The 24,110-nt window shown below is 42.2% G+C and overlaps 1 protein-coding gene across 1 annotated transcript in view; it reads left to right on the forward strand.

The window, feature by feature from the left end:
- Nucleotides 1–24,110, forward strand: part of LOC309561660 (uncharacterized protein) — a gene marked incomplete at its 5' end in the record, with an annotated part of 47,811 nt that overhangs the window by 9,897 nt on the left and 13,804 nt on the right. Inside the window, 21 exons of the mRNA XM_082265653.1 lie at nucleotides 552–603; nucleotides 718–784; nucleotides 893–1,091; nucleotides 2,204–2,255; nucleotides 2,370–2,436; nucleotides 2,544–2,742; nucleotides 5,707–5,758; nucleotides 5,879–5,945; nucleotides 6,061–6,283; nucleotides 8,080–8,131; nucleotides 8,246–8,312; nucleotides 8,427–8,649; nucleotides 9,808–9,859; nucleotides 9,972–10,038; nucleotides 10,146–10,344; nucleotides 18,659–18,710; nucleotides 18,832–18,898; nucleotides 19,013–19,235; nucleotides 23,570–23,621; nucleotides 23,736–23,802; nucleotides 23,887–24,085. Coding sequence (XP_082121779.1) covers nucleotides 552–603; nucleotides 718–784; nucleotides 893–1,091; nucleotides 2,204–2,255; nucleotides 2,370–2,436; nucleotides 2,544–2,742; nucleotides 5,707–5,758; nucleotides 5,879–5,945; nucleotides 6,061–6,283; nucleotides 8,080–8,131; nucleotides 8,246–8,312; nucleotides 8,427–8,649; nucleotides 9,808–9,859; nucleotides 9,972–10,038; nucleotides 10,146–10,344; nucleotides 18,659–18,710; nucleotides 18,832–18,898; nucleotides 19,013–19,235; nucleotides 23,570–23,621; nucleotides 23,736–23,802; nucleotides 23,887–24,085 — 2,298 coding nt within the window. The remainder of the gene's footprint in view (nucleotides 1–551; nucleotides 604–717; nucleotides 785–892; nucleotides 1,092–2,203; nucleotides 2,256–2,369; nucleotides 2,437–2,543; nucleotides 2,743–5,706; nucleotides 5,759–5,878; nucleotides 5,946–6,060; nucleotides 6,284–8,079; nucleotides 8,132–8,245; nucleotides 8,313–8,426; nucleotides 8,650–9,807; nucleotides 9,860–9,971; nucleotides 10,039–10,145; nucleotides 10,345–18,658; nucleotides 18,711–18,831; nucleotides 18,899–19,012; nucleotides 19,236–23,569; nucleotides 23,622–23,735; nucleotides 23,803–23,886; nucleotides 24,086–24,110) is intronic.

The following is a 24,110-nucleotide window of genomic DNA, read 5'->3' on the forward strand; positions in this document are numbered from 1 at the left end:
TAAGCATTATAGGCTTCTATTCTACTTCCTATACTTAACAAGCAATTAACCCTTCCAGTGCATGGTTAGGCCCACTACAAGGGTATATTGTGTATTTGTAATTCCTGGAGTTCAGTTTTAGGTTAGTAAAAAAACAAAAACGAATTGTGATCATTTTAAAAACCTAATAATGGACAAGGAATAAAAAAACGGGAATTTGCCTTGCACGTGATTGTGTGGTTGAAGAACAAATAGCCTCACTTTATTCATAATGCTAAGGGAAAATTAACTCGACTATGCGCACATTTTCTCTTCTTTAGTAAATCAACACTTTTATGTTTCCATCATGGGTAGGGCATAACAAAAAATGAAACAGACATCACAGTAGCCATACTAAGCTTTAAGCATTCAGAGTACTGAAGCATACAATTAATGTATTCTTAATGCTTGTTCGGAGCAACTACAGTTGGCTTATATGATGGCAATCCAGTGCTACAATAAAACACGGCATGGTCATTATGACTTCATCACTACCTGGGTAAGAAAACTGATCTAATGTTTTCTCTTTCCAGTATCTGCATCCTGCTCAACTAGTGCTAGAAATCTGCAGGAATCTATTTCAATGTAAGTTGTACCTCAAAATATTTTCTCTGTCTGAATAAATTCCATTAACAATAAACAGAAATGATAATCAGTATAATATGATGAATACATGTTTTAATGTTTTGTATTTCTAAGTGTTCAGTGTCCATCTGAGTGCCAGGTGAACGGAGGAACTGTTTGGGGAACTGATATCTACACAGATGTAAGTTATACTTAGTACTATTTTTCTCATATAACACTAAGTCATTACATATATAATGTAGGAAAGTCTAACATTAATCTTGCACTGTATGCCACATGTTTATCATAGGATTCTTCAATATGCAAAGCAGCTATCCATGCTGAAATTCTGGGTAATAATGGAGGACTGGTGACAGTGGAAAAAACACCTGGACAACAGAGTTACAGTGGATCAGCAAGGAATGGGGTCACAACAACCAATTATGGACCTTGGCCTGGGTCATTTGAATTCCGTGGTTCTTCAAAACCACCAACTCAAAAACCACCAGGTAATTTCCTATCATGGACCACACATTACCAAAGTAAATTATATTTTATGAATCTCAGAGTTTGGTAATGTCAAAGTTCTCAAATAGAGGATTTACAGTTCTCAGAAAAAAATGTAATATTTGCGCTAGTATTGAACTAATATGTAAAATAACAAGGTGTCAATCATCAAAACAAAATGTGCACATATATGTGAATTCAAACAAATATGAGGATAGCAGCACTTAAATATATTGCACATACCAATAGAAAATACCATGCATAAAAAACAAATGTGCTTATCCAAAAAACAGTGCTAAATAATCACTAAGGCCCTGTTCACACCTGAGCGTTTTTTAGCTCGTAAAATGCTCATCTCTAAAGTCTCAACACTCCCAACAAGCAAACTTCTAACTTCTGACCCTTACGCTCTCTCTTTTACCTCCTGCTAGCTCCTGACACACTTTACATTGCTTACACCTGACTCCTGCACTCTTTCCGTTGCTTACACCTGACACCTGCAATTGTTATTACTTACTCCTGACTCCTGCACTCTGAGGGTTACTTACTACTGACCCCACCACTCTAAGCATTATTTATGGCTGACACCGGCATTATTTACCTTTTTCACTCCTAAGCTCATTCTGAGTGTCATGCACTCCTGGCTCCTGCACTCCTTGCATTATGCACGTTTGTCCCAGGAAAGAGTAGGTTTAAGTTTGATTAAAAGATTTTAAAGTGGACCAAAAGTTCTGCATTGTACATGAGGACAGTGAGGGCTGCTGGTGGCAGCCAGGAGCATCAGAGAGCAGTCAACAGCCTGGAGAATGAGGAATAAGGTAAGCATTGTAGGCTTCTATTCTACTTCCTATACTTAACAAGCAATTAACCCTTCCAGTGCGTGGTTGGGCCCACTACAAGGGTATATTGTGTATTTGTAATTCCTGGAGTTCAGTTTTAGGTTAGTAAAAAAAAAAAAAAATTGAAATAATTTTAAAAACCTAATAATGGACAAGGAATAAAAAACGGGAATTTTCCTTGCACGTGATTGTGTGGTTGAAGAACAAATAGCCTCACTTTATTCATAATGCTAGGGGAAAGTTAACTTGACTATGCGCACATTTTCTCTTTCCAGTAACTGCATCCTGCTCAACTAGTGCCAGAAATCTGCAGGAATCTATTTCAATGTAAGTTGTACCTCAAAATATTTTCTCTGTCTGAATAAATTCCATTAGCAATAAACAGAAATGATAATCATTATAATATAATGAATACAAGCTTTAATGTTTTGTATTTCTAAGTGTTCAGTGTCCATCTGAGTGCCAGGTGAACGGAGGAACTGTTTGGGGAACTGATATCTACACAGATGTAAGTTATACTTAGTACTATTTTTCTCATTTAACACTAATCAGTACATATATAATGTATGAACGTCTAACATTAATCTTGCACTGGATGCCACATGTTTATCATAGGATTCCTCAATATGCAAAGCAGCTATCCATGCTGAAATTCTGGGTAATAATGGAGGACTGGTGACAGTGGAAAAAACACCTGGACAACAGAGTTACAGTGGATCAGCAAGGAATGGGGTCACAACAACCAATTATGGACCTTGGCCTGGGTCATTTGAATTCCGTGGTTCTTCAAAACCACCAACTCAAAAACCACCAGGTAATTTCCTATCATGGACCACACATTACCACAGTAAATTATATTTTATGAATCTCAGAGTTTGGTAATGTCAAAGTGCTCATATAGAGGATTTACAGTTCTCAGAAAAAAATTTAATATTTGCGCTAGTATTGAACTAAAATGTAAAATAACAAGGTGTCAATCATCAAAACAAAATGTGCACATATATGTGAATTCAAACAAATATGAGGATAGCAGCACTTAAATATATTGCACATACCAATAGAAAATACCATGCATAAAAAACAAATGTGCTTATCCAAAAAACAGTGCTAAATAATCACTAAGGCCCTGTTCACACCTGAGCGTTTTTTAGCTCGTAAAATGCTCATCTCTAAAGTCTCAACACTCCCAACAAGCAAACTTCTAACTTCTGACCCTTACGCTCTCTCTTTTACCTCCTGCTAGCTCCTGACACACTTTACATTGCTTACACCTGACTCCTGCACTCTTTCCGTTGCTTACACCTGACACCTGCAATTGTTATTACTTACTCCTGACTCCTGCACTCTGAGGGTTACTTACTACTGACCCCACCACTCTAAGCATTATTTATGGCTGACACCGGCATTATTTACCTTTTTCACTCCTAAACTCATTCTGAGTGTCATGCACTCCTGGCTCCTGCACTCCTTGCATTATGCACGTTTGTCCCAGGAAAGAGTAGGTTTAAGTTTGATTAAAAGATTTTAAAGTGGACCAAAAGTTCTGCATTGTACATGAGGACAGTGAGGGCTGCTGGTGGCAGCCAGGAGCATCAGAGAGCAGTCAACAGCCTGGAGAATGAGGAATAAGGTAAGCATTGTAGGCTTCTATTCTACTTCCTATACTTAACAAGCAATTAACCCTTCCAGTGCGTGGTTGGGCCCACTACAAGGGTATATTGTGTATTTGTAATTCCTGGAGTTCAGTTTTAGGTTAGTAAAAAAAAAAAAAAAAATTGAAATAATTTTAAAAACCTAATAATGGACAAGGAATAAAAAACGTGAATTTTCCTTGCACGTGATTGTGTGGTTGAAGAACAAATAGCCTCACTTTATTCATAATGCTAGGGGAAAGTTAACTTGACTATGCGCACATTTTCTCTTTCCAGTAACTGCATCCTGCTCAACTAGTGCCAGAAATCTGCAGGAATCTATTTCAATGTAAGTTGTACCTCAAAATATTTTCTCTGTCTGAATAAATTCCATTAACAATAAACAGAAATGATAATCATTATAATATAATGAATACAAGCTTTAATGTTTTGTATTTCTAAGTGTTCAGTGTCCATCTGAGTGCCAGGTGAACGGAGGAACTGTTTGGGGAACTGATATCTACACAGATGTAAGTTATACTTAGTACTATTTTTCTCATTTAACACTAATCAGTACATATATAATGTATGAACGTCTAACATTAATCTTGCACTGGATACCACATGTTTATCATAGGATTCCTCAATATGCAAAGCAGCTATCCATGCTGGAATTCTGGGTAATAATGAAGGACTGGTGACAGTGGAAAAAACACCTGGACAACAGAGTTACAGTGGATCAGCAAGAAATGGGGTCACAACAACCAATTATGGACCTTGGCCTGGGTCATTTGAATTCCGTGGTTCTTCAAAACCACCAACTCAAAAAACACCAGGTAATTTCCTATCATGGACCACACATGACCACAGTAAATTATATTTTATGAATCTCAGAGTTTGGTCATGTCAAAGTGCTCAAATAGATGATTTACAGTTCTCAGAAAAAAAATGTAATATTTGCGCTAGTATTTAACTAATATGTAAAATAACAAGGTGCCTGCTTCCAAACACCTGCAAAAAACGCCTGAAAAAAACGCCTGAAAAACCCTCAAAAAAAGCCTGAAAAAGACCTGAAAACAATACACTCAGATGTGAATGGAGCCTTATGGCATCAATTAAAAAAGGCTTTTGTTTCACAAACAAAGTGAAACAATTAAACCAAAAGTGAGGCCATGGTTAAATAAAAAAAAAAAAAAAAGTCCCATGTGCACGATAGTGTGATCAGATGTAGATTCCCAACAACAATTCAGAGGTGATTCTTCCTGTATAAAATTGTGAACCTATTTAAATACACCATGCTCCACTGCACACAAAAGAGGATCTACCTCTTACCAGATGGATTGGCCTTTACAGGTCTAACACAGCCTTTTTGCAGATTTTTCAATGCAAGCAAAGAGCGCCTCATAAGAAAGAAGGATATTATAGATATTTGTCTTACATTTTGCACTGCCCCTGCATTCCTTGCATGATGCACTCTAGTCCCAGGGAAGAGTAGGATCAGGTTTTCATAAAAGATTTTTTGAATGAATCAATAGTCCTACATTTTACAAGAAGACAGTCTGGAATGTCGATAGCCCAGAGCATCAGGGAGGAGTTGGCAGCTAGGAGAAAGAAGAATAGGATAAGTATACCAGCCGTCTCTTCTATAACAAGCAATTAATCCTCGCAGTGTGGGATTGGGCCCACTGAAAGGTATTTTGTATATTTGTATCTCCTGGAGTTCAGCATTCCGTTTGTAAGCACAGTGAGCCTGTGATCATTTTGAATACCTTATGGCGGACAGGGAATAAAAAATAATGTCTTAGCTTGCTCATGATTGTATAGTTGAAGAAAACACAGCCGCAGTTTATTCACTATGATATGGCAGTCCAAAAAATTAAACAGACATTGCAGAGCACAAGAGATTTGTACAATGTACTGTACAACATCCATACAATAGCTTTGCACAAATCTCAGTAGCCATATCAACTATTAAGCATTCAGAGAACTTAGCAGCACCAGTAATAAAATCCCATTGCTTGTTCGGAGTAACTACAGTTTGCTCATATGAAGGCAGTCCAGTGCTACAATAAAACACTGGATTATCATCATGACTTCATCACTACCTGAGCAGGAAAACTGATCCAATGTTTTCCATTTTTTTCCAGTACTAGGAACCTGTTCAACTACTGCTGGACAACTGAAGGAATCTATTTCAATGTAAGTTTTATCGTAACATAACTTCTTTGCCTAAGTAAATAAAATTAACAATAAATAGAAAAATTATACAGTATAATATAATGAATAATGTTTATATAAGGAATTTTTTGGCTTTTTAAGTGTTCAGTGTCCATCTGAGTGCCAGGTGAACGGAGGAACTGTTTGGGGAACTGATATCTACACAGATGTAAGATATAATAATTACTAATCTATAATTTCTCATAGAAAACCAAGTCATTACTTTCATAATGTAGAAATAATCTAACATTACTCTTTTACTGATTGCCATACATTTATCATAGGATTCTTCCATATGCAAAGCAGCTATCCATACTGGAATTCTGGGTAATAATGGAGGACTGGTGGCAGTGGAAAAAGCACCTGGACAACAGAGTTACAGTGGATCAGCAAGGAATGGAGTCACAACAAACAGTTATGGAGCTTATTCTGGATCATTTGTATTCCAAGGTTCCTCAAAACCACGGACTCCTAAACCTACAAATGTACCCACTCAGAAACCACCAGGTAGTCTCCTATCGCAGACCACAGTAAAGAATATTATATGTCTCTCAGAGTTAGACAATGTCAAAGTGCTCAATTAAATCATTTACAGTAAGATGACTATGTATGAGGTACTGTACCCAAGGTTACCATCTGTCCCTTTTTGCCAGGGACAGTTCACATTTACTGGCATGCACTCTTTGCGTTACTAAGTTATGACTCCTGCACTTTGTATTACTATTCCTTACCCCTGTACAGTGGTGTATTTTGGTTTTGTGCTGCCCTATGCAAGACTAAAATTGGGCACCCTGCTCCCCCCCCCCCCCCATGTAAATTTGCCCCACTACTTTTTTAACGGATGTGACTCCCTCCAAAATTGAAGGACTACAAGGCCCATGAGCCCCTGAGATCTCACGAGAGGGGGGGTGAGAGGGGGTGGGAGAGAGAGAAGGGTGAGGGAGAGAGAGAGGAGGGCTGAGTGATGGAGGGAGGGAGAGAGGGGAGGGGATGAGAGAGAGAGGGGGAGAGAGAGGAGGGGATGAAAGAGAGGGGGGTTGAGAGAGAGGGGGGGAATCAAAGAGTGAGAGAGAGAGGGGATGAGAGAGAGGGGGATGATAGAGAGAGGGGGGATGAGAGAGAGAGGGGGTGAGAGAAAGTGGGTTGAGAGAGGGGGGTGAGAGGGAGAGGGGATGAGAGGGGGGTGAGAGAAAGAGAGAGAAGGGGATGAGAGAGAGGAGGGGGTGATAGTGAGGGGGTAAATGAGAGAGAGGGGGGTGAGAGAGGCAGCTCTAGCAACCAGTGGCCAATAGAGTCCAAGGTAGAGAGGGGCAACTTTTTTGCTGCCCCCCTGCAAAGTGCCGCCCTAGGCCTGGGCCTTGTTGGCCTAGGCCAAAATACAGCACTGCCCCTGTACTCTGTGCGATACCTACTCTGGACTTCTAAACACTTTGCATTACTTACTCCTGACACCTGCACCCTCTGTGTTCGTTAACTCCTGACCAGTGACCACTGCTTTCTGAGGGTAACTTATTACTGACCCATGCACTATGAGTGTTTCCTACTCCTGACAGTGGCACTATATGCCTTGCGCACTCCTCAACTCTACACTCTGTGCTTCATGTACTCCTGGCCCCTGCACTCTTTGCATTATGCATTTTTGTACCAGAGGAGAGTAGGCTCAGGTTTTCTTTAGAAGATTTTGAAATGAACTAATAGTCCTACATTGTACATGAAGACAGTGAAGCCTGCCCACACCCTGGAGTATCAGAGAGTAGTCGGCAGCAATGAGAATGAGGATAATGATAATTAATACAGCTTTCTCCTCTATTTTCTAGACTTAACAAGCAATGAATCCTTTACAGTGTGGCACTGGGCCCACTGCAAGGGTATTTCAGTATTTGTAGTTCCTGCAGTTCAGCTTTTAGGTTTGTAAATAAAGTGAACCTGTGATCATTTTAAATACCTTATGGCAGACAGGGAATATAAAAAACAAGGTTTTTCCTTGCACATAATTGTATGGTTGAAGAGCCCACAGCCTCACTTTATTCACTATGCTAAGGGAAAATGAACCTGACTACATGGAAAATGTACCTCCTTTAGTAAATCAACTCTTCTTTGTGTCAATCATGGGTAGGGCAAAGCAAAAAACATAGTTACTAATTGCAGTGACCATACCAACCAGTAATGTAATCCTAATGCTTGTTCAGAGCAACTACAGTTGGCTTATATAATGGCAATCCAGTGCTACAATAAAACACGGCATGGTCATTATGACTTCATCACCTGGGTAAGAAAACTGATCTAATGTTTTCTCTTTCCAGTAACTGCATCCTGCTCAACAAGTGCCAGAAATCTGCAGGAATCTATTTCAATGTAAGTTGTATCTCAAAATATTTTCTCTGTCTGAATAAATTCCATTAACAATAAACAGAAATAATAATTGGTATAATATAATGAATACAAGTTTTAATGTTTTGTATTTTTAAGTGTTCAGTGTCCATCTGAGTGCCAGGTGAACGGAGGAACTGTTTGGGGAACTGATGTCTACACAGATGTAAGTTATAATAATTACTAATCTATAATTTCTCATAGAAAACCAAGTCATTACTTTCATAATGTAGAAAAATCTAACATTACTCTTTTACTGATTGCCATACATTTATCCTAGGATTCTTCCATATGCAAAGCAGCTATCCATACTGGAATTCTGGGTAATAATGGAGGACTGGTGGCAGTGGAAAAAACACCTGGACAACAGAGTTACAGTGGATCAGCAAGGAATGGAGTCACAACAAACAGTTATGGAGCTTATTCTGGATCATTTGTATTCCAAGGTTCCTCAAAACCACCGACTCCTAAACCTACAAATGTACCCACCCAGAAACCACCAGGTAGTCTCCTATCGCAGACCACAGTAAAGAATATTATGTCTCTCTGAGTTAGACAATGCCAAAGTGCTCAATTAAATCATTTACAGTGAAATGACTATGTATGAGGTACTGTACCCAAGGTTACTATTTGTCCCTTTTTGCCAGGGACAGTTCACGTTTACTGACATGCGCCCTTTGCGTTACTTAGTTCTGACTCCTGCACTTTGTATTACTATTCCTTACCCCTGTACTCTGTGCGATACCTACTCTGGACTTCTAAACACTTTGCATTACTTACTCCTGACACCTGCACCCTCTGTGTTCGTTAACTCCTGACCACTGCTTTCTGAGGGTAACTTATTACTGACCCATGCACTATGAGTGTTTCCTACTCCTGACAGTGGCACTATATGCCTTGCGCACTCCTCAACTCTACATTCTGTGCTTCATGTACTCCTGGCCCCTGCACTCTTTGCATTATGCATTTTTGTACCAGAAGAGAGTAGGCTCAGGTTTTCTTTAGAAGATTTTGAAATGAACTAATAGTCCTACATTGTACATGAAGACAGTGAAGCCTGCCCACACCCTGGAGTATCAGAGAGTAGTCAGCAGCAATGAGAATGAGGATAATGATAAGTAATACAGCTTTCTCCTCTATTTTCTAGACTTAACAAGCAATGAATCCTTTACAGTGTGGCACTGGGCCCACTGCAGGGGTATTTCAGTATTTGTAGTTCCTGAAGTTCAGCTTTTAGGTTTGTAAATAAAGTGAACCTGTGATCATTTTAAATACCTTATGGCAGACAGGGAATATAAAAAACAAGGTTTTTCCTTGCACATAATTGTATGGTTGAAGAGCCCACAGCCTCACTTTATTCACTATGCTAAGGGAAAATGAACCTGACTACATAGAAAATGTACCTCCTTTAGTAAATCAACTCTTCTTTGTGTCAATCATGGGTAGGGCAAGACAAAAAACTGATTAGTTAATTGCAGTGACCATACCAACCTTCAATCGCTCAGAGAACTAAACACCAGTAATGTATTCCTAATGCTCGTTCAGAGCAACTGCAGTTGCTTATATGATGGCAATCCAGTGCTACAATAAAACACTGCATGGTCATTATGACTTCATCACTACCTGGGTAAGAAAACTGATCTAATGTTTTCTCTTTCCAGTAAGTGCATCCTGCTCAACTAGTGCCAGAAATCTGCAGGAATCAATTTCAATGTAAGTCGTATCTCAAAATATTTTCTCTGTCTGAATAAATTCAATTAACAATAAACAAATAATAATTGGTATAATATAATGAATACAAGTTTTAATGTTTTGTATTTTTAAGTGTTCAGTGTCCATCTGAGTGCCAGGTGAACGAAGGAACTGTTTGGGGTACTGATATCTACACAGATGTAAGTTATACTTAGTACTATTTTTCTCATATAACACTAATCATTACATGCATAATGTAGGAAAGTCTAAAATTAATCTTGCACTGGATGCCACATGTTTATCATAGGATTCCTCAATATGCAAAGCAGCTATCCATGCTGAAATTCTGGGTAATAATGGAGGACTGGTGACAGTGGAAAAAACACCTGGACAACAGAGTTACAGTGGATCAGCAAGGAATGGGGTCACAACAACCAATTATGGACCTTGGCCTGGGTCATTTGTATTCCGTGATTCTTCAAAACCACCAACTCAAAAACCACCAGGTAATTTCATATCATGGACCACGCATGACCACAGTAAGTAATATTACATTAATCTCAGAGTTGGGTAATGTCAGAGTGCTCAAATACACTGAAATAAATTATAAACACAACACTTTTGTTTTTGCCCCCATTTTTCATGAGCTTAACTCAAAGACCTAAGACTTTTTCTATGTGCACAAAAGGCCTATTTCTCTCAAATATTGTTCACAAATCTGTGTAAATCTGTGTTAGTGAGCACTTCTCCTTTGCCAAGATAATCCATCCACCTCACAGGTGTGGCATATCAAGATGCTAATTGGACAGCATGATTATTGCACAGGTGTGCCTTAGGCTGGCCACAATAGAAGGCCACTCTAAAATGTGCAGTTTTATCACACAGCACAATGCCACAGATGTCGCAAGTTTTGAGGAAGCGTGCAATTGGCATGCTGACTGCAGGAATGTCCACCAGAGCTGTTTCTCATAAATTGAATGTTCACTTCTTTACCATAAGTCGTCTCCAAAGGTGTTTCAGAGAATTTGGCAGTACATCCAACCAGCCTTACAACTGCAGACCATGTATAACCACACCAGCCTAGGACCTCCACATCCAGCATCTTCACCTCCAAGATCGTCTGAGACCAGCCACCTGGACATCTGCTGCAACAATCGATTTGCATAACCAAAGAATTTCTGCACAAACTGTCAGAAACCGTCTCAGGGAAGCTCATCTGCATGCTCGACATCCTCATCAGGGTCTCTACTAGGGATGATCGAACTTTTGAAAAGTTTGGTTCGACCAGAACACCCGAATTTCCCGAAAGTTCGGTTCGGATTCCCGGACCCCATTGAAATCAATGGGACCCGAACTTCGGGAATCAAAAAGCACAATTTTGAAGCCCTAAAACCTAATAAATGCCCCTAAAAAGTGCCTAGGGTTCTGGATCATGCCCCAGGGACTATGAATCAGGCAAAAAAAGTTCTTAAAAATTTTCATTTTTGATAGAGAGCCAATTATTGAAAAAATAATTGAAAAAAAAAAGAGATTTCTTTGGATTTAGTGTCTGTGGGGTCTAAAAAGTGTACCTGTGATGTTTCAGCTCTGTAGCATGTCCAGAACCAGAATTATAGCATGCCAAACCTTCAAAAATTACTTTTTTGCTTAACCGCGCCTTTCTTTTGCTCCTAATCAACTGCACAGCCAATGTGTATGATGGGGACATAATGCAGTGCACTGGGAACAAGATTGGTGGGTTTTTTTGGAAAAAGGTGCTGTCTCTTTAAATGTGGATATAATTAACGGATGTATTTTCACAATGGGGCTATTATTACCAAATGTTTTCAAGAAGTCAAAAGATGTATGTAGATGCACTTTATTTCATGTAAAATGGTGTTTGGTGCGCTTTAACTTGAATTCTCACAAGAAACAGACATATATGCAAGAATACATTGAGGGTTAGGGGTAGGGGCCACAATGTAGTGCACAGTGAACAAGATTAGAGATGTTTTGGATGAATACTGTTGTCTCTTGACTTTGAATAGAAGTAAAGGATGCTTAAAAATTGGGCCTTTGGTGGTGCCGACGATGCCTTGACACCATAACCCTATGAAAGTGCTGTTTATGAAGGCAATAATTGCCTTTGTAAGGAAAAAAATTGCAATGATATGCATCTGTGAAACAGGTGCGCAAAAATTGTTGTTTGGGTGTTGGCGGAGCCATACCACTGTAAGCCCAAAGAGCTGGTGTTGAAGTAGGGGAAAAAATTAAGAAGATGTTTACCTGTGGATCAGGTGAGCAAACATTGTGTTTTGGGTGTTGGCGGAGCCTCCCCACCGTAAGCCCAAAGAGCTGGTTTTGAAGAAGGCGTAAAAATTATGAAGGTGTGCACCTGTGGAACAGGTGCGCAAACATGGTATTTTTGGTGTTGACGGAGCCTCCCCACTGTAAACCCAAAGAGCTGGTGTTGCAGAAGGCCAAAAAAAAATTAATCTTTTCTAGTGGAAACTAAAATTAGGTTCTGGGAAACCTAAACAGAACGAGAGGAGGGTTGGAGGGTGGCACCCTGGTCCAGGCTTAAACTGAGGCTCAGCTGCCACATCGCAATGATAGACTAGTCTACAAGGTCTGCATCAAAGCTTGATATCCAAGACTGATTCATTTTAATGAATGTCAAACGGTCGACTGAGTCTGTGGAGAGTCTCTTTCGATGGTCTGTGACGAATCCTCCTGCTGCGCTGAATGCCCGTTCCGATAGGAAACTGGAAGCAGGGCAGGCCAACAACTCCATGGCATACTGGGCCAGTTCTGGCCAGTGGTCTAATCTTAAGACCCAGTATGCCAGTGGATCGGATTCGTCACATGAAAAGCCCTCTGTGTCACTTTGTGCCCTGACGTAATCGTTCACCATGTGATGCAGACGCTGTCGATGCTATGTGGCAGCTGAGAGGCATGGGCGGTGAGGACTAAAAAAAGGCCGAAAGGCATCCGTCACCGCACGCTCCTCTCGTGACCCGCAGTAGAGTCCATGGTAGGTTGTCCCCGCCCCTGCACCCTACAGGAGTCTGGGAACGTGTTCACCAGAATCCTCTTGAGACTGTCCTCAATGGATTTGATCCTGTGGACTCTCTGGGTGGATGGGAAAAGCTCAGAGACTTTTGACTTGTACTGGTGGTCAAGTAGGGTGGCCAACCAATAGTGGTCAGTCTCTTTAATGGCCTTGATTCTGGGGTCCTTTCGCTGGCTCTGAAGCATGATGTTTGCCATGCGTCGCAAATTTGCAAAGGCCTGAGAAGCTGATTGTGCTGTTTGAGTTAGAAAAAAATGTAATGGGACAGTGTCAGTTAGACATTATCTTCTGCTGTATGGAGCTGTTCTTTTAGTGTGAGGAAAGGGATATGCAGTGTAGTTAGGGTACTATATGCCACTATAGTTAGATTCAATAATCTAGTTTTTGTAGGGATAGTTTTAAGTGTCAGGGTTCCGTCTAGTGAGCACGTTGCACTGCGTGTGTACGTGCTTGCTAGTCAGCTATTGTGCAAAATACATTTCAGCGATACACACATCTGCTGTATTTATCGACAACTTTGGGTCGCATAGCAGTGTGCGTCTTGCAGGTGATTTTCACATCGCACAGTTGATAAAGCCTCAGTGACAAGTTAACGCCTGTTCTTTTTGTAAGCGTTAAGTCCACTGCAAAAGGTTTTGCTACTCTGCGTCACACACATGTGCTTTTTTTAGCGACAACTTTGGGTCGCATAACAGTGTGCGTTTTGCAGGTGATTTTCACATCGCACAGTTGATAAAGCCTCAGTGACAAGTTAACGCCTGTTCTTGTTGTAAGCGTTAAGTCCACTGCAAAAGGCTTTGCTAAACAACTGGTGTGATAGACCAGTGGCCCCCCCAATACCAAGTGGGGTGTTATCTGAGTATACTTTCCTAAGTGTATTTGTGTCCTGCAACAATATTGCCTCTTTTGCTGTGTTAAGTCTGATACACACAGTGCCAAACTCACTGGCCAATGTTTTTAACAACTGGTGTGATAAACCAGTGGCCCCCCAATACCACATATTGAAGTGGGGTGTTATTTAACAGTATACTTTTCTAAGATTGTTTTTTAGTCCTGCAAAAATTTGGCCTCTTTTGATGTGTTAACTGTGCTACACGCAGTGATAACAGTTACTGGCCAATTATTTGTAGAACTTGTGTGATAAACCCGTCACTTTTACTGCCCACTGGGTGAACCCTCTGACGGCCGTCAAGCATGTAACCCGTGGCACCAGTGTAGATTTGGTTGTACTTCCACGGATTGCATGCAGGCCTGCCTCTTCTTCTCCTCCTCCTCCTCCTCCTCCATCCTCCCTCTCCTCCTCGGCTGACTCCTCCTTTTCCACTGCTACCGTCTCTTTCCACATGCCAGGTGAGACGTTGCCATTCTGTGCTGCGTCTGTTGTGCCTGGAAGCCAAGAGCCACACTGGTCGTGCACTCCTTTCAGCTTTGCGTTCATAGGCAGATCAGTGGCTGACACCGCTCAATTTGACAGTTGGTAAAGTGGTGTGCGACAACGGTGCCAATCTGATGAGCGCGCTGAAACAGGGCAAAATAACACACGTGCCATGCATGGCACACGTCCTGAACTTGGTCGTGCAGTGATTCGTTGCCAAATACCCTGGGGTCCAGGACATCATGCGGCAGGCCAGGAAAACCTCGGGCCATTTCAGAAGATCTTACACAGCCATGGCTCGTCTTGCTGACATTCAGCGGCGACATAACCTGCCCGTCAGATGTCTTATTTGTGACTGCCCGACGCAATGGAACTCAACGTTTCATATGCATGATAGGCTGCTCCAGCAGAAATGTGCAGTTAATGACTACCTGTACGAAATGTGCGGCAGGACAGGTTCTGGGGAGCTTAGGTTTTTTTTACCTCGCCAGTGGCTGCTCATGCGGGAAGCATGCAGACTTCTGCAGCCATTTGATGAGATCACCAAACTGGTCAGTCACGGCCAGGGCGCCATCAGTGACATCATACCTTACTCCTTCTTTCTGGAGCGTGCATTGCGTTGTGTCATTGATCAAGCCGTCGAGGAACAGGAAGATGAGGAAGTCGCAATGTTGGATGAATTCCCAGTGGGTGCTACTCCATCTGAGACAAGTCAACAACAGGAGTCTGAAGAGGAGTCAGATTAGGATGGTGACAAAGGGGATGAGGAGGAGCAAGAAGAGCATGCTTTAAACCTTTCTGGGATCCCTGGTGTTATCCATGGATGGGGGAGGAGAACGAGGACGACATTATCTTGGATGATGAGCTGGAAGCAGGCCACTACACTGCTTCCAGTTTAGTGCAAATGCGGGCATTCATGCTCCAGTGTTTTAAGGGGGACCCCCGTATAAAAAGCATAAAGGCCAAGGACCAGTACTGGGTGGCAACGTACTTAGACCCCTGGTACAAACAAAAAATGGCGGAAATGTTACCAGCATCACAGAGGGCGGTCAGAATGCAGCACTTCCAGGCCTTGCTGTGAGAAATGCTGCATTCTGCTTTTGCGTGCGCTGGCAGAGGAATTTCCAGTCACAGAGAGACACTTGCGGGTAGCAATCCAACAGCGCCTGCAAGAAGAGGGCGGTTTGAAGATGTCTTGGTCAGTTCAGATATGAGATCCTTCTTTCAGCCGACCCATAGACAGCTGTACTCCGGATCCAGCATCAGGGAACGCCTAGACCCACAGGTGTCCGACTACATCGGGTTAACGGCGATGTGGATGCTCTGAGGAGTGATGAACCCCTGGACTACTGGGTGGGCAGGCTTGACCTCTGGCCAGAGCTTGCACAATTTGCAATGGAACAGTTGGCTTGCCCCCCGTCCAGTGTCCTGTCCGAAAGGATGTTCAGCGCAGCAGGGGGGATTGTGACCGATAAGCGCACTCGCCTAGCTCATGACAGTGTAGACTACCTCACATTTATAAAAATGAATGAGGCATGGATCTCTGAGGAATTCAACACATCTGACCAGTAAACCATGTTTCATTGAAATTCCTCATGACAGGCTACAAATATCCACCAGACCGCCATCCACCCACAACAATTCCTGGTCCTTGTCTTTGCTAAATACAGCGGCATAAAAGGCATTTCATGTCCATGGAATGCCAAATTTTGGGGGCCTTTCATGGCCGACTCTTACTTCTGTATCCTGTGAATGCCTAATGTACCTTCAGCCACAGAATACTACATTCTTAACTGTTAGGTAAACGCATGTGGGCTATTTTTTGGGGGCTATAGTGGCCGACACTTACTTTTGTATCCTGTGAATGCCTAATGTACCTTCAGCCACAGAATACTACGTTCTTAGCTGTCAGGTAAACGCATGTGGGCTCATTTTTGGGGCCTATAGTGGCCGATACTTACTTCTGTATCCTGTGAATGCCTAATGTATCTCCAGCCATGAAATACTACATTCTTAGCTGTCAGGTAAACGCATGTGGGCTAATTTTTGGGGCCTATAGTGGCCAACGCTTACTTCTGTATCCTGTGAATGCCTAATGTACCTCCAGCCAGCGAATACTACGTTCTTAGCTGTCAGGTAAACCCATGTGGGCTAATTTTTGGGGCCTATAGTGGCCGACACTTACTTCTGTATCCTGTGAATGCCTAATGTACCTTCAGCCACAGAATACTACGTTCTTAGCTGTCAGGTAAACGCATGTGGGCTAAATTTTGGGGCCTATAGTGGCCGACACTTACTTCTGTATCCTGTGAATGCCTAATGTACCTCCAGCCACCGAATACTACATTCTTAGCTGTCAGGTAAACCCATGTGGGCTAATTTTTGGGGCCTATAGTGGCCGACACTTCTGTATCCTGTGAATGCCTAATGTATCTCCAGCCATCAAATACTATGTTCTTAGCTGTCAGGTAAACCCATGTGGGCTAATTTTTGGGGCCTTTCATGGCCGACACTTACTTCTGTATGCTGTGAATGCCTAATGTACCTCCAGCCACCGAATACTACGTTCTTAGCTGTCAGGTAAACCCATGTGGGCTAATTTTTGGGGCCTATAGTGGCCGAAACTTTCTTCTGTATCCTGTGAATGCCTAATGTACCTCCAGCAACCGAATACTACGTTTTTAGCTGTCAGGTAAACCCATGTGGGCTAATTTTTGGGGCCTATACTAGCCGACACTTACTTCTGTATCCTGTGAATGCCTAATGTATCTCCAGCCATCAAATACTACGTTCTTAGCTGTCAGGTAAACCCATGTGGGCTAATTTTTGGGGCCTTTCATGGCCGACACTTACTTCTGTATCCTGTGAATGCCTAATGTACCTTCAGCCACAGAATACAATGTTCTTAGCTGTCAGGTAAACCCATGTGGGCTAATTTTTGGGGGCTATAGTGGCCGACACTTACTTCTGTATCCTGTGAATGCCTGATGTACCTCCAGCCACCGAATACTACGTTCTTAGCTGTCAGGTAAACCCATGTGGGCTAATTTTTGGGGCCTGTACTAGCCGACACTTACTTCTGTATCCTGTGAATGCCTAATGTACCTCCAGCCACCGAATACTACGTTCTTAGCTGTCAGGTAAACCCATGTGGGCCAATTTTTGGGGCCTATAGTGGCCGACACTTCTGTATCCTGTGAATGCCTAATGTATCTCCAGCCATCAAATACTACATTCTTAGCTGTCAGGTAAACGCATGTGGACTCATTTTTGGGGCCTTTCATGGCCGACACTTACTTCTGTATTCTGTGAATGCCTAATGTACCTTCAGCCACAGAATACAATGTTCTTAGCTGTCAGGTAAACACATGTGGGCTAATTTTTGGGGCCTGTACTGGCCGACACTTCTTTATCCAGTGAATGCCTATTTTTTCAGACTGGAATTGAAAATCAATGGGTCTGTAAAGGTTCCGCCAAATTGTGGAATGGATGCGGACCCATTTTACAGATGTGTGAATGGACCCTATATGTATTTGACATGTATTTACCGGCTGCTGTCAGTTCTGGCTGACTTTGCTGTAAAAAAAAAAAATTTAGGGCAACTTTTCCAATTGCAATACTTCTGTTAAGACATTGTCCATGTGCTGGGACTATTTGTGCACAGCTAGTAAGTATTTTGTGGCTGCAAATATGACCTAAAGGTTTTTAAAGCTCGCCTCCCATTAAAGTCAATGGGGCCCGCCGCAAACTCGCTGTTCGCGGACTTTTGAGAAAATTTTCGGCTGGCGTTCGCGAGCCGCCCTGGCCGATGTTCGTCCATCACTACCCAGAGCATCAGAGGGGAGTTGGCAGCCAGGAGAAAGAAAAATAAGATAAGTATTACAGCCATCTCTTCTATAACAAGTAATTAATCCTTGCAGTGTGGGATTGGGCCCACTGCAAGTTATTTTGTATATTGGTAGTTCCTGGAGTTCCGCTTTAAGTTTGCTAGCAAAGTGAGCCTGTGATGATTTTGAATATCTTATGGCAGACAGGGAATAAAAAATAATGTCTTAGCTTGCTCATGATTGTATAGTTGAAGAAAACACAGCCGCAGTTTATTCACTATGCGAGGGCAAGCCAAAAAATTAAACAGACATCGCAGAGCAGAATAGATTTGTATAATGTACAACATCCATACAATAGCTTTGCACAAATCTCAGTAGCCATATCAACTATTAAGCATTCAGAGAACTTAGCAGCACCAGTAATAAAATCCCATTGCTTGTTCGTGGGAACTACAGTTTGCTCATATGAAGGCAGTCCAGTGCTAAAATAAAACCCTGGATGATCATCATGACTTCATCACTACCTGGGCAGGAAAACTGATACAATGTTTTCCATTTTTTTCCAGTACTAGGAACCTGTTCAACTACTGCTGGACAACTGAAGGAATCTATTTCAATGTAAGTTTTATCTTAACATAACTTCTTTGCCTAAGTAAATAAAATTAACAATAAATAGGAAAAATACACAGTATAACATAATAAATAAAAGATTTTAAAAGGAATGTTTCGTATTTTCAAGTGTTCAGTGTCCATCTGAGTGCCAGGTGAACGGAGGAACTGTTTGGGGAACTGATGTCTACACAGATGTAAGTTATAATAATTACTAATCTATAATTTCTCATAGAAAACCAAGTCATTACTTTCATAATGTAGAAAAATCTAACATAACTCTTTTACTGATTGCCATAAATTTATCCTAGGATTCTTCCATATGCAAAGCAGCTGTCCATGCTGGAATTCTGGGTAATAATGGAGGACTGGTGGCAGTGGAAAAAACACCTGGACAACAGAGTTACAGTGGATCAGCAAGGAATGGAGTCACAACAAACAGTTATGGAGCTTATTCTGGATCATTTGTATTCCAAGGTTCCACAAAACCACCGACTCCTAAACCTACAAATGTACCCACTCAGAAACCACCAGGTAGTCTCCTATCCTAGACCACAGTAAATAATATTATATGTCTCTCAGAGTTAGACAATGTCAAGGTGCTCAATTAAATAATTTACAGTGAAATGACTATGTATGAGGTACTGTACCCAAGGTTACCATTTGTCCCTTTTTGCCAGGGACAGTCCACGTTCACTGACATGCACTCTTTGCGTTATTTAGTTCTGACTCCTGCACTTTGTATTACTATTCCTTACCCCTGTACTCTGTGCGATACCTACTCTGGACATCTAAACACTTTGCATTACTTACTCCTGACACCTGCACCCTCTGTGTTCGTTAACTCCTGACCACTGCTTTCTGAGGGTAACTTATTACTGACCCATGCACTATGAGTGTTTCCTACTCCTGACAGTGGCACTATATGCCTTGCGCACTCCTCAACTCTACACTCTGTGCTTCATGTACTCCTGGCCCCTGCACTCTTTGCATTATGCATTTTTGTACCAGAGGAGAGTAGGCTCAGGTTTTCTTTAGAAGATTTTAAAATGAACCAATAGTCCTACATTGTACATGAAGACAGTGAAGCCTGCCCGTAGCCTGGAGTATCAGAGAGTAGTCGGCAGCAATGAGAATGAGGATAATGATAATTAATACAGCTTTCTCCTCTATTTTCTAGACTTAACAAGCAATGAATCCTTTACAGTGTGGCACTGGGCCCACTGCAAGGGTTTTTCAGTATTTGTAGTTCCTGAAGTTCAGCTTTTAAGTTTGTAAATAATGTGTACCTGTGATCATTTTAAATACCTTATGGCAGACAGGGAATTTAAAAAAACGAGGTTTTTCCTTGCACATAATTGTATGGTTGAAGAACCCAAGGCTTCACTTTATTCACTATGCAAAGGGAAAATTAACCTGACTATGTGGAAAATGTACCTCTTCTAGTAAATCAACTCTTCTTTGTGTCAATCATGGATAGGTCAAGACAAAAAAACAATTAGGTAATCACAGTATCCATACCAACCTTTAATCACTCAGGGAACTAAACACCAGTAATGCAATCCTAATGCTTGTTCAGAGTAACTACTGTTGGCTTATACAGTATCTCACAAAAGTGAGATACTCTCACATTTTTGTAAACATGTTATTATATCTTTTCATGTGACATTACTGAAGAAATGACACTTTGCTACAATGCAAAGTAGTGAGTGTACAGCTTGCAAAAAGTGTAAATTCGCTGTCTCCTCAAAATAACTCAACACACAGCCAATATTGTCTAATCTGCTGACAACAAAAGTGAGTACACCCCTAAGTGAAAATGTCCAAATTGGGCCCAATTAGCCATTTTCCCTCCCCAGTGTCATGTGACTCGTTAGTTTTACAAGGTCTCAGGTGTGAATTGGGAGCAGGTGTGTTAAATTTTGTGTTATTGCTCTCACTCTCTCATACTGGTCTCTGAAAGTTCAACATGGCACCTCATGGCAAAGAACTCTCTGAGGATCTGAAAAAAAGAATTGTTGCTCTACATAAAATGGCCTAGGGTATAAGAATATTGCCAGACCCTGAAACTGAGCTGCAGCACAGTGGCCAAGACCATACAGCGGTTTAACAGGACAGGTTCCACACAGAACAGGCCTCGCCATGGTCAACCAAAGAAGTTGAGTAAGATGAGGAGATGGATAGTGGATTCTGGCCAGAGGCGATGTCCGCAATGGACATACAGAACAGGCAAGCAGGTGTCTCAGCAGCACTAGGGCAGCAACTTCAAGAGGGAAGCAAACTCTGGTACAAAGAAAACAAACAGAAGCTGCCTCTATGTGCAGAAAACAAAAGACTTTCATTGCAAAAGGATAAAAATGCACTTACTAGCATTAAAATATACCAGGTTCATTATAGGATGTTGCAAGAAATCCAGTGACAGGTGGTCCAATATGCAGGTTGATGCAGGTTGATGGTGGAGATCCCAACTGACCAGCAGAGGGGGGCCATAGGAGAAAGAACCAGGAAGGACGGCCGCGCTGCCGGGACCAGCATGGAACACAAATGCCAGGAAGGGATGTCAAAGGGGCGGTATGCATATCGGAGCATCGATTGGCTCCTTCTTCATTAATTGGTATGAAAAAGGATCCAATCGATGCTCTGATACGCGTACCGCCCTTTTGACATCACTTCCTGGCATTTGTGTTCCGCGCTGGTCCCGGCAGCACGGCCGTCAGTCCTGGTTCTCTCTCCTGCAGCCCACATCTGCTAGTGGGTTTAGATCTCCACCATCAAGCTGCACATTGGAACAACCCTGGGACCACCTGTCACTGGATTCCTTGCCACATCCTATGATGAGCCTGGTTTATTTTAATGCTAGCAAGTGCATTTTTATCCTTTGGCAATAAAAGTCTTTAGTTCTCTGCACTTAGAGGCGCCTTCTGTTTGTTTTCAAAGAAGTTTAGTGCCTGTGCTTAGCGTCATATGCAGAGGTTGTTTTTGGGAAATAGACGTATGAGTGTTGCCAGCATTGCTGCAGAGGTTGAAGGGGTGGGGGGTCAGCCTGCCAGTGCTCAGATCATACATCACACACTGCATCAAATTGGTCTGCATGGCTGCCCTCCTAGAAGGAAGCCTCTTGTAAAGATGATGCACAGGAAAGCTCACAAACAGTTTGCTTAAGACAAGCAGACTAAGGACATGGATTACTGGAACCATGTCCTGTGGTCTGATGAGACCAGGATAAACGTATTTGGTTCAGATGGTGCAAGCGTGTGTGGCGGAACCAGGTGATGAGTACAAAGACAAGTGCTCTTGCGTACAGTCAAGCATGGTGGTGGGAGTGTCATGGTCTGGGGTTGCATCAGTGCTGCCAGCACTTGGGAGCTACAGTTCATTGAGGGAACCAGGAATGCCAACATGTACTGTGACATACCAAAGCAGAGCATGATCCCCTCCCTTCACTTGGCTCAGACAATGAAAGATCTAGGGGATTTGTTTTTTTGTGTTTGATTTAGAACTGGGATGGGAGAAGGGATGAGTGGGATACTCCAATTATGAACTATGCACAATTCTGAGGACAACTGACTGTAGTGTGTGCGGCAAGGCCGCTGCTTCACCTTGCCACTGAAGTGAAGATAATGGATATGATCCTGATTTCGTTTCTCTTCAGGGTCCTAACTTGGCACCCCCTTTCTCACTTGCTGTGCATGCTAGCCCCTGTCCACTGACTCTCCACTGGAGTGGTCCCTTTCGTGGGCAGACCCCTGGCAAGCTTCCTGGCACTGTTTTTCCCAAGGTTGCTCTGTCTTCAACTCCATCCATCAGCATCCACTGGACCTCCTGGCTCAGCACCGCACTTCTGGCTCACTAAGTTGACCGCCTGTGACCACCTTCCATACAGACAGGAGGAGAGACAGCCATCACCCTCCTCCTGGGACCTGGCTTCCTGCCCAAAGATACCCTGTCACATGTGCCCTTGGCTTTTACAACATATCCCAGGATGCACCACTGTTTTTGCCAGCCCACTGGGATAGTTACAAAAGCCTGTGTGTCGCTGGCTGGGTTTCCTCCACTGTCCAACAGGCTCCCCTATTGGATACAGTGGGGACACTCCCTCAGGCCAGATGAATCACACATGGACACATGGAACAGGCCTAACTAACAATCAGGCTCCCCTAATAAGCAGATGGAGCAGACTATGGTTTACCTGCTGCTCCCCTGTTAAGCAGGCAGAGCAAACTTTCCTCCCTAACTAGCACCCATCTAGGAGGGTGCTACAATAACGACCCCAAACACACCTCCAAGAAGACCTCTGCCTTTCTAAAGAAACTAAGGGTAGAGGTGATAGACTGGCCAAGCATCTGTGGGCATTCTCAAACGGAAGGTGGAGGAGCGCAAGGTCTCCAACATCCACCAGCTCTGTGATATCATCATGGAGGAGTGGAAGAGGACTCCAGTGGCAACCTGTGAAGCTCTGGTGAACTCCATGCCCAAGAGGGTTAAGGCAGTGCTGGAGAATAATGGTGGCCACACAAAATATTGACACTTTGGGCCCAATTTGGACATTACCACTTAGGGTGTACTTACTTTTTTTGCCGGCAGTTTAGACATTAATGGTTGTGTGTTGAGTTATTTTAAGGGGACAGCAAATTTACACTGTTATACAGTCTGTACACTCCCAACTTTACATTGTAGTAAAGTGTAATTTCTTCAGTGTTGTCACATGAAAAGATATAATAAAATATTTACAAAAAATGTGAGGGGTGTACTCACTTTTGCGAGATACTGTATAATGGCAATCCAGTGCTACAATAGAACACTTCGTTGTCATTATGACTTCATCACTACCTGGGTAAGAGAACCGATCGAATGTTTTCTCTTTGCAGTAACTGCATCCTGCTCAACTAGTGCCAGAAATCTTGAGGAATCAATTTCAATGTAAGTTTTATCTAAAAAAAAATTCTCTTTCTGACTAAATTCAATTAACAATAAACAGAAATGATAATCAGCATAATATAATGAATACAAATCTTAATGTTTTGCATTTCTAAGTGTTCAGTGTCCTTCTGAGTGCCAGGTGAACGGAGGAACTGTTTGGGGAACTGATGTCTACACAGATGTAAGTTATACTTAGTACTATTACATATATAATGTATAAAAGTCTAAAATGAATCTTGCACTGAATACTACGTGTTTATCTTAGGATTCCTCAATATGCAAAGCAGCTATCCATGCTGGAATTCTGGGTAATAATGGAGGACTGGTGACAGTGGAAAAAACACCTGGACAACAGAGTTACAGTGGATTAGCAAGGAATGGGGTTACAACAAGCAATTATGGACCTTGGCCTGGGTCATTTGTATTCAGTGGTTCTTCAAAACCACCAACTCAAAAACCACCAGGTAGTCCCCTATAATGGACCACACA

The sequence above is a fragment of the Pelophylax lessonae genome, assembly GCF_965119305.1.
Source record: "Pelophylax lessonae genome assembly, chromosome: 8".
In the NCBI taxonomy this organism is placed as follows: Eukaryota; Metazoa; Chordata; class Amphibia; order Anura; family Ranidae; genus Pelophylax; species Pelophylax lessonae.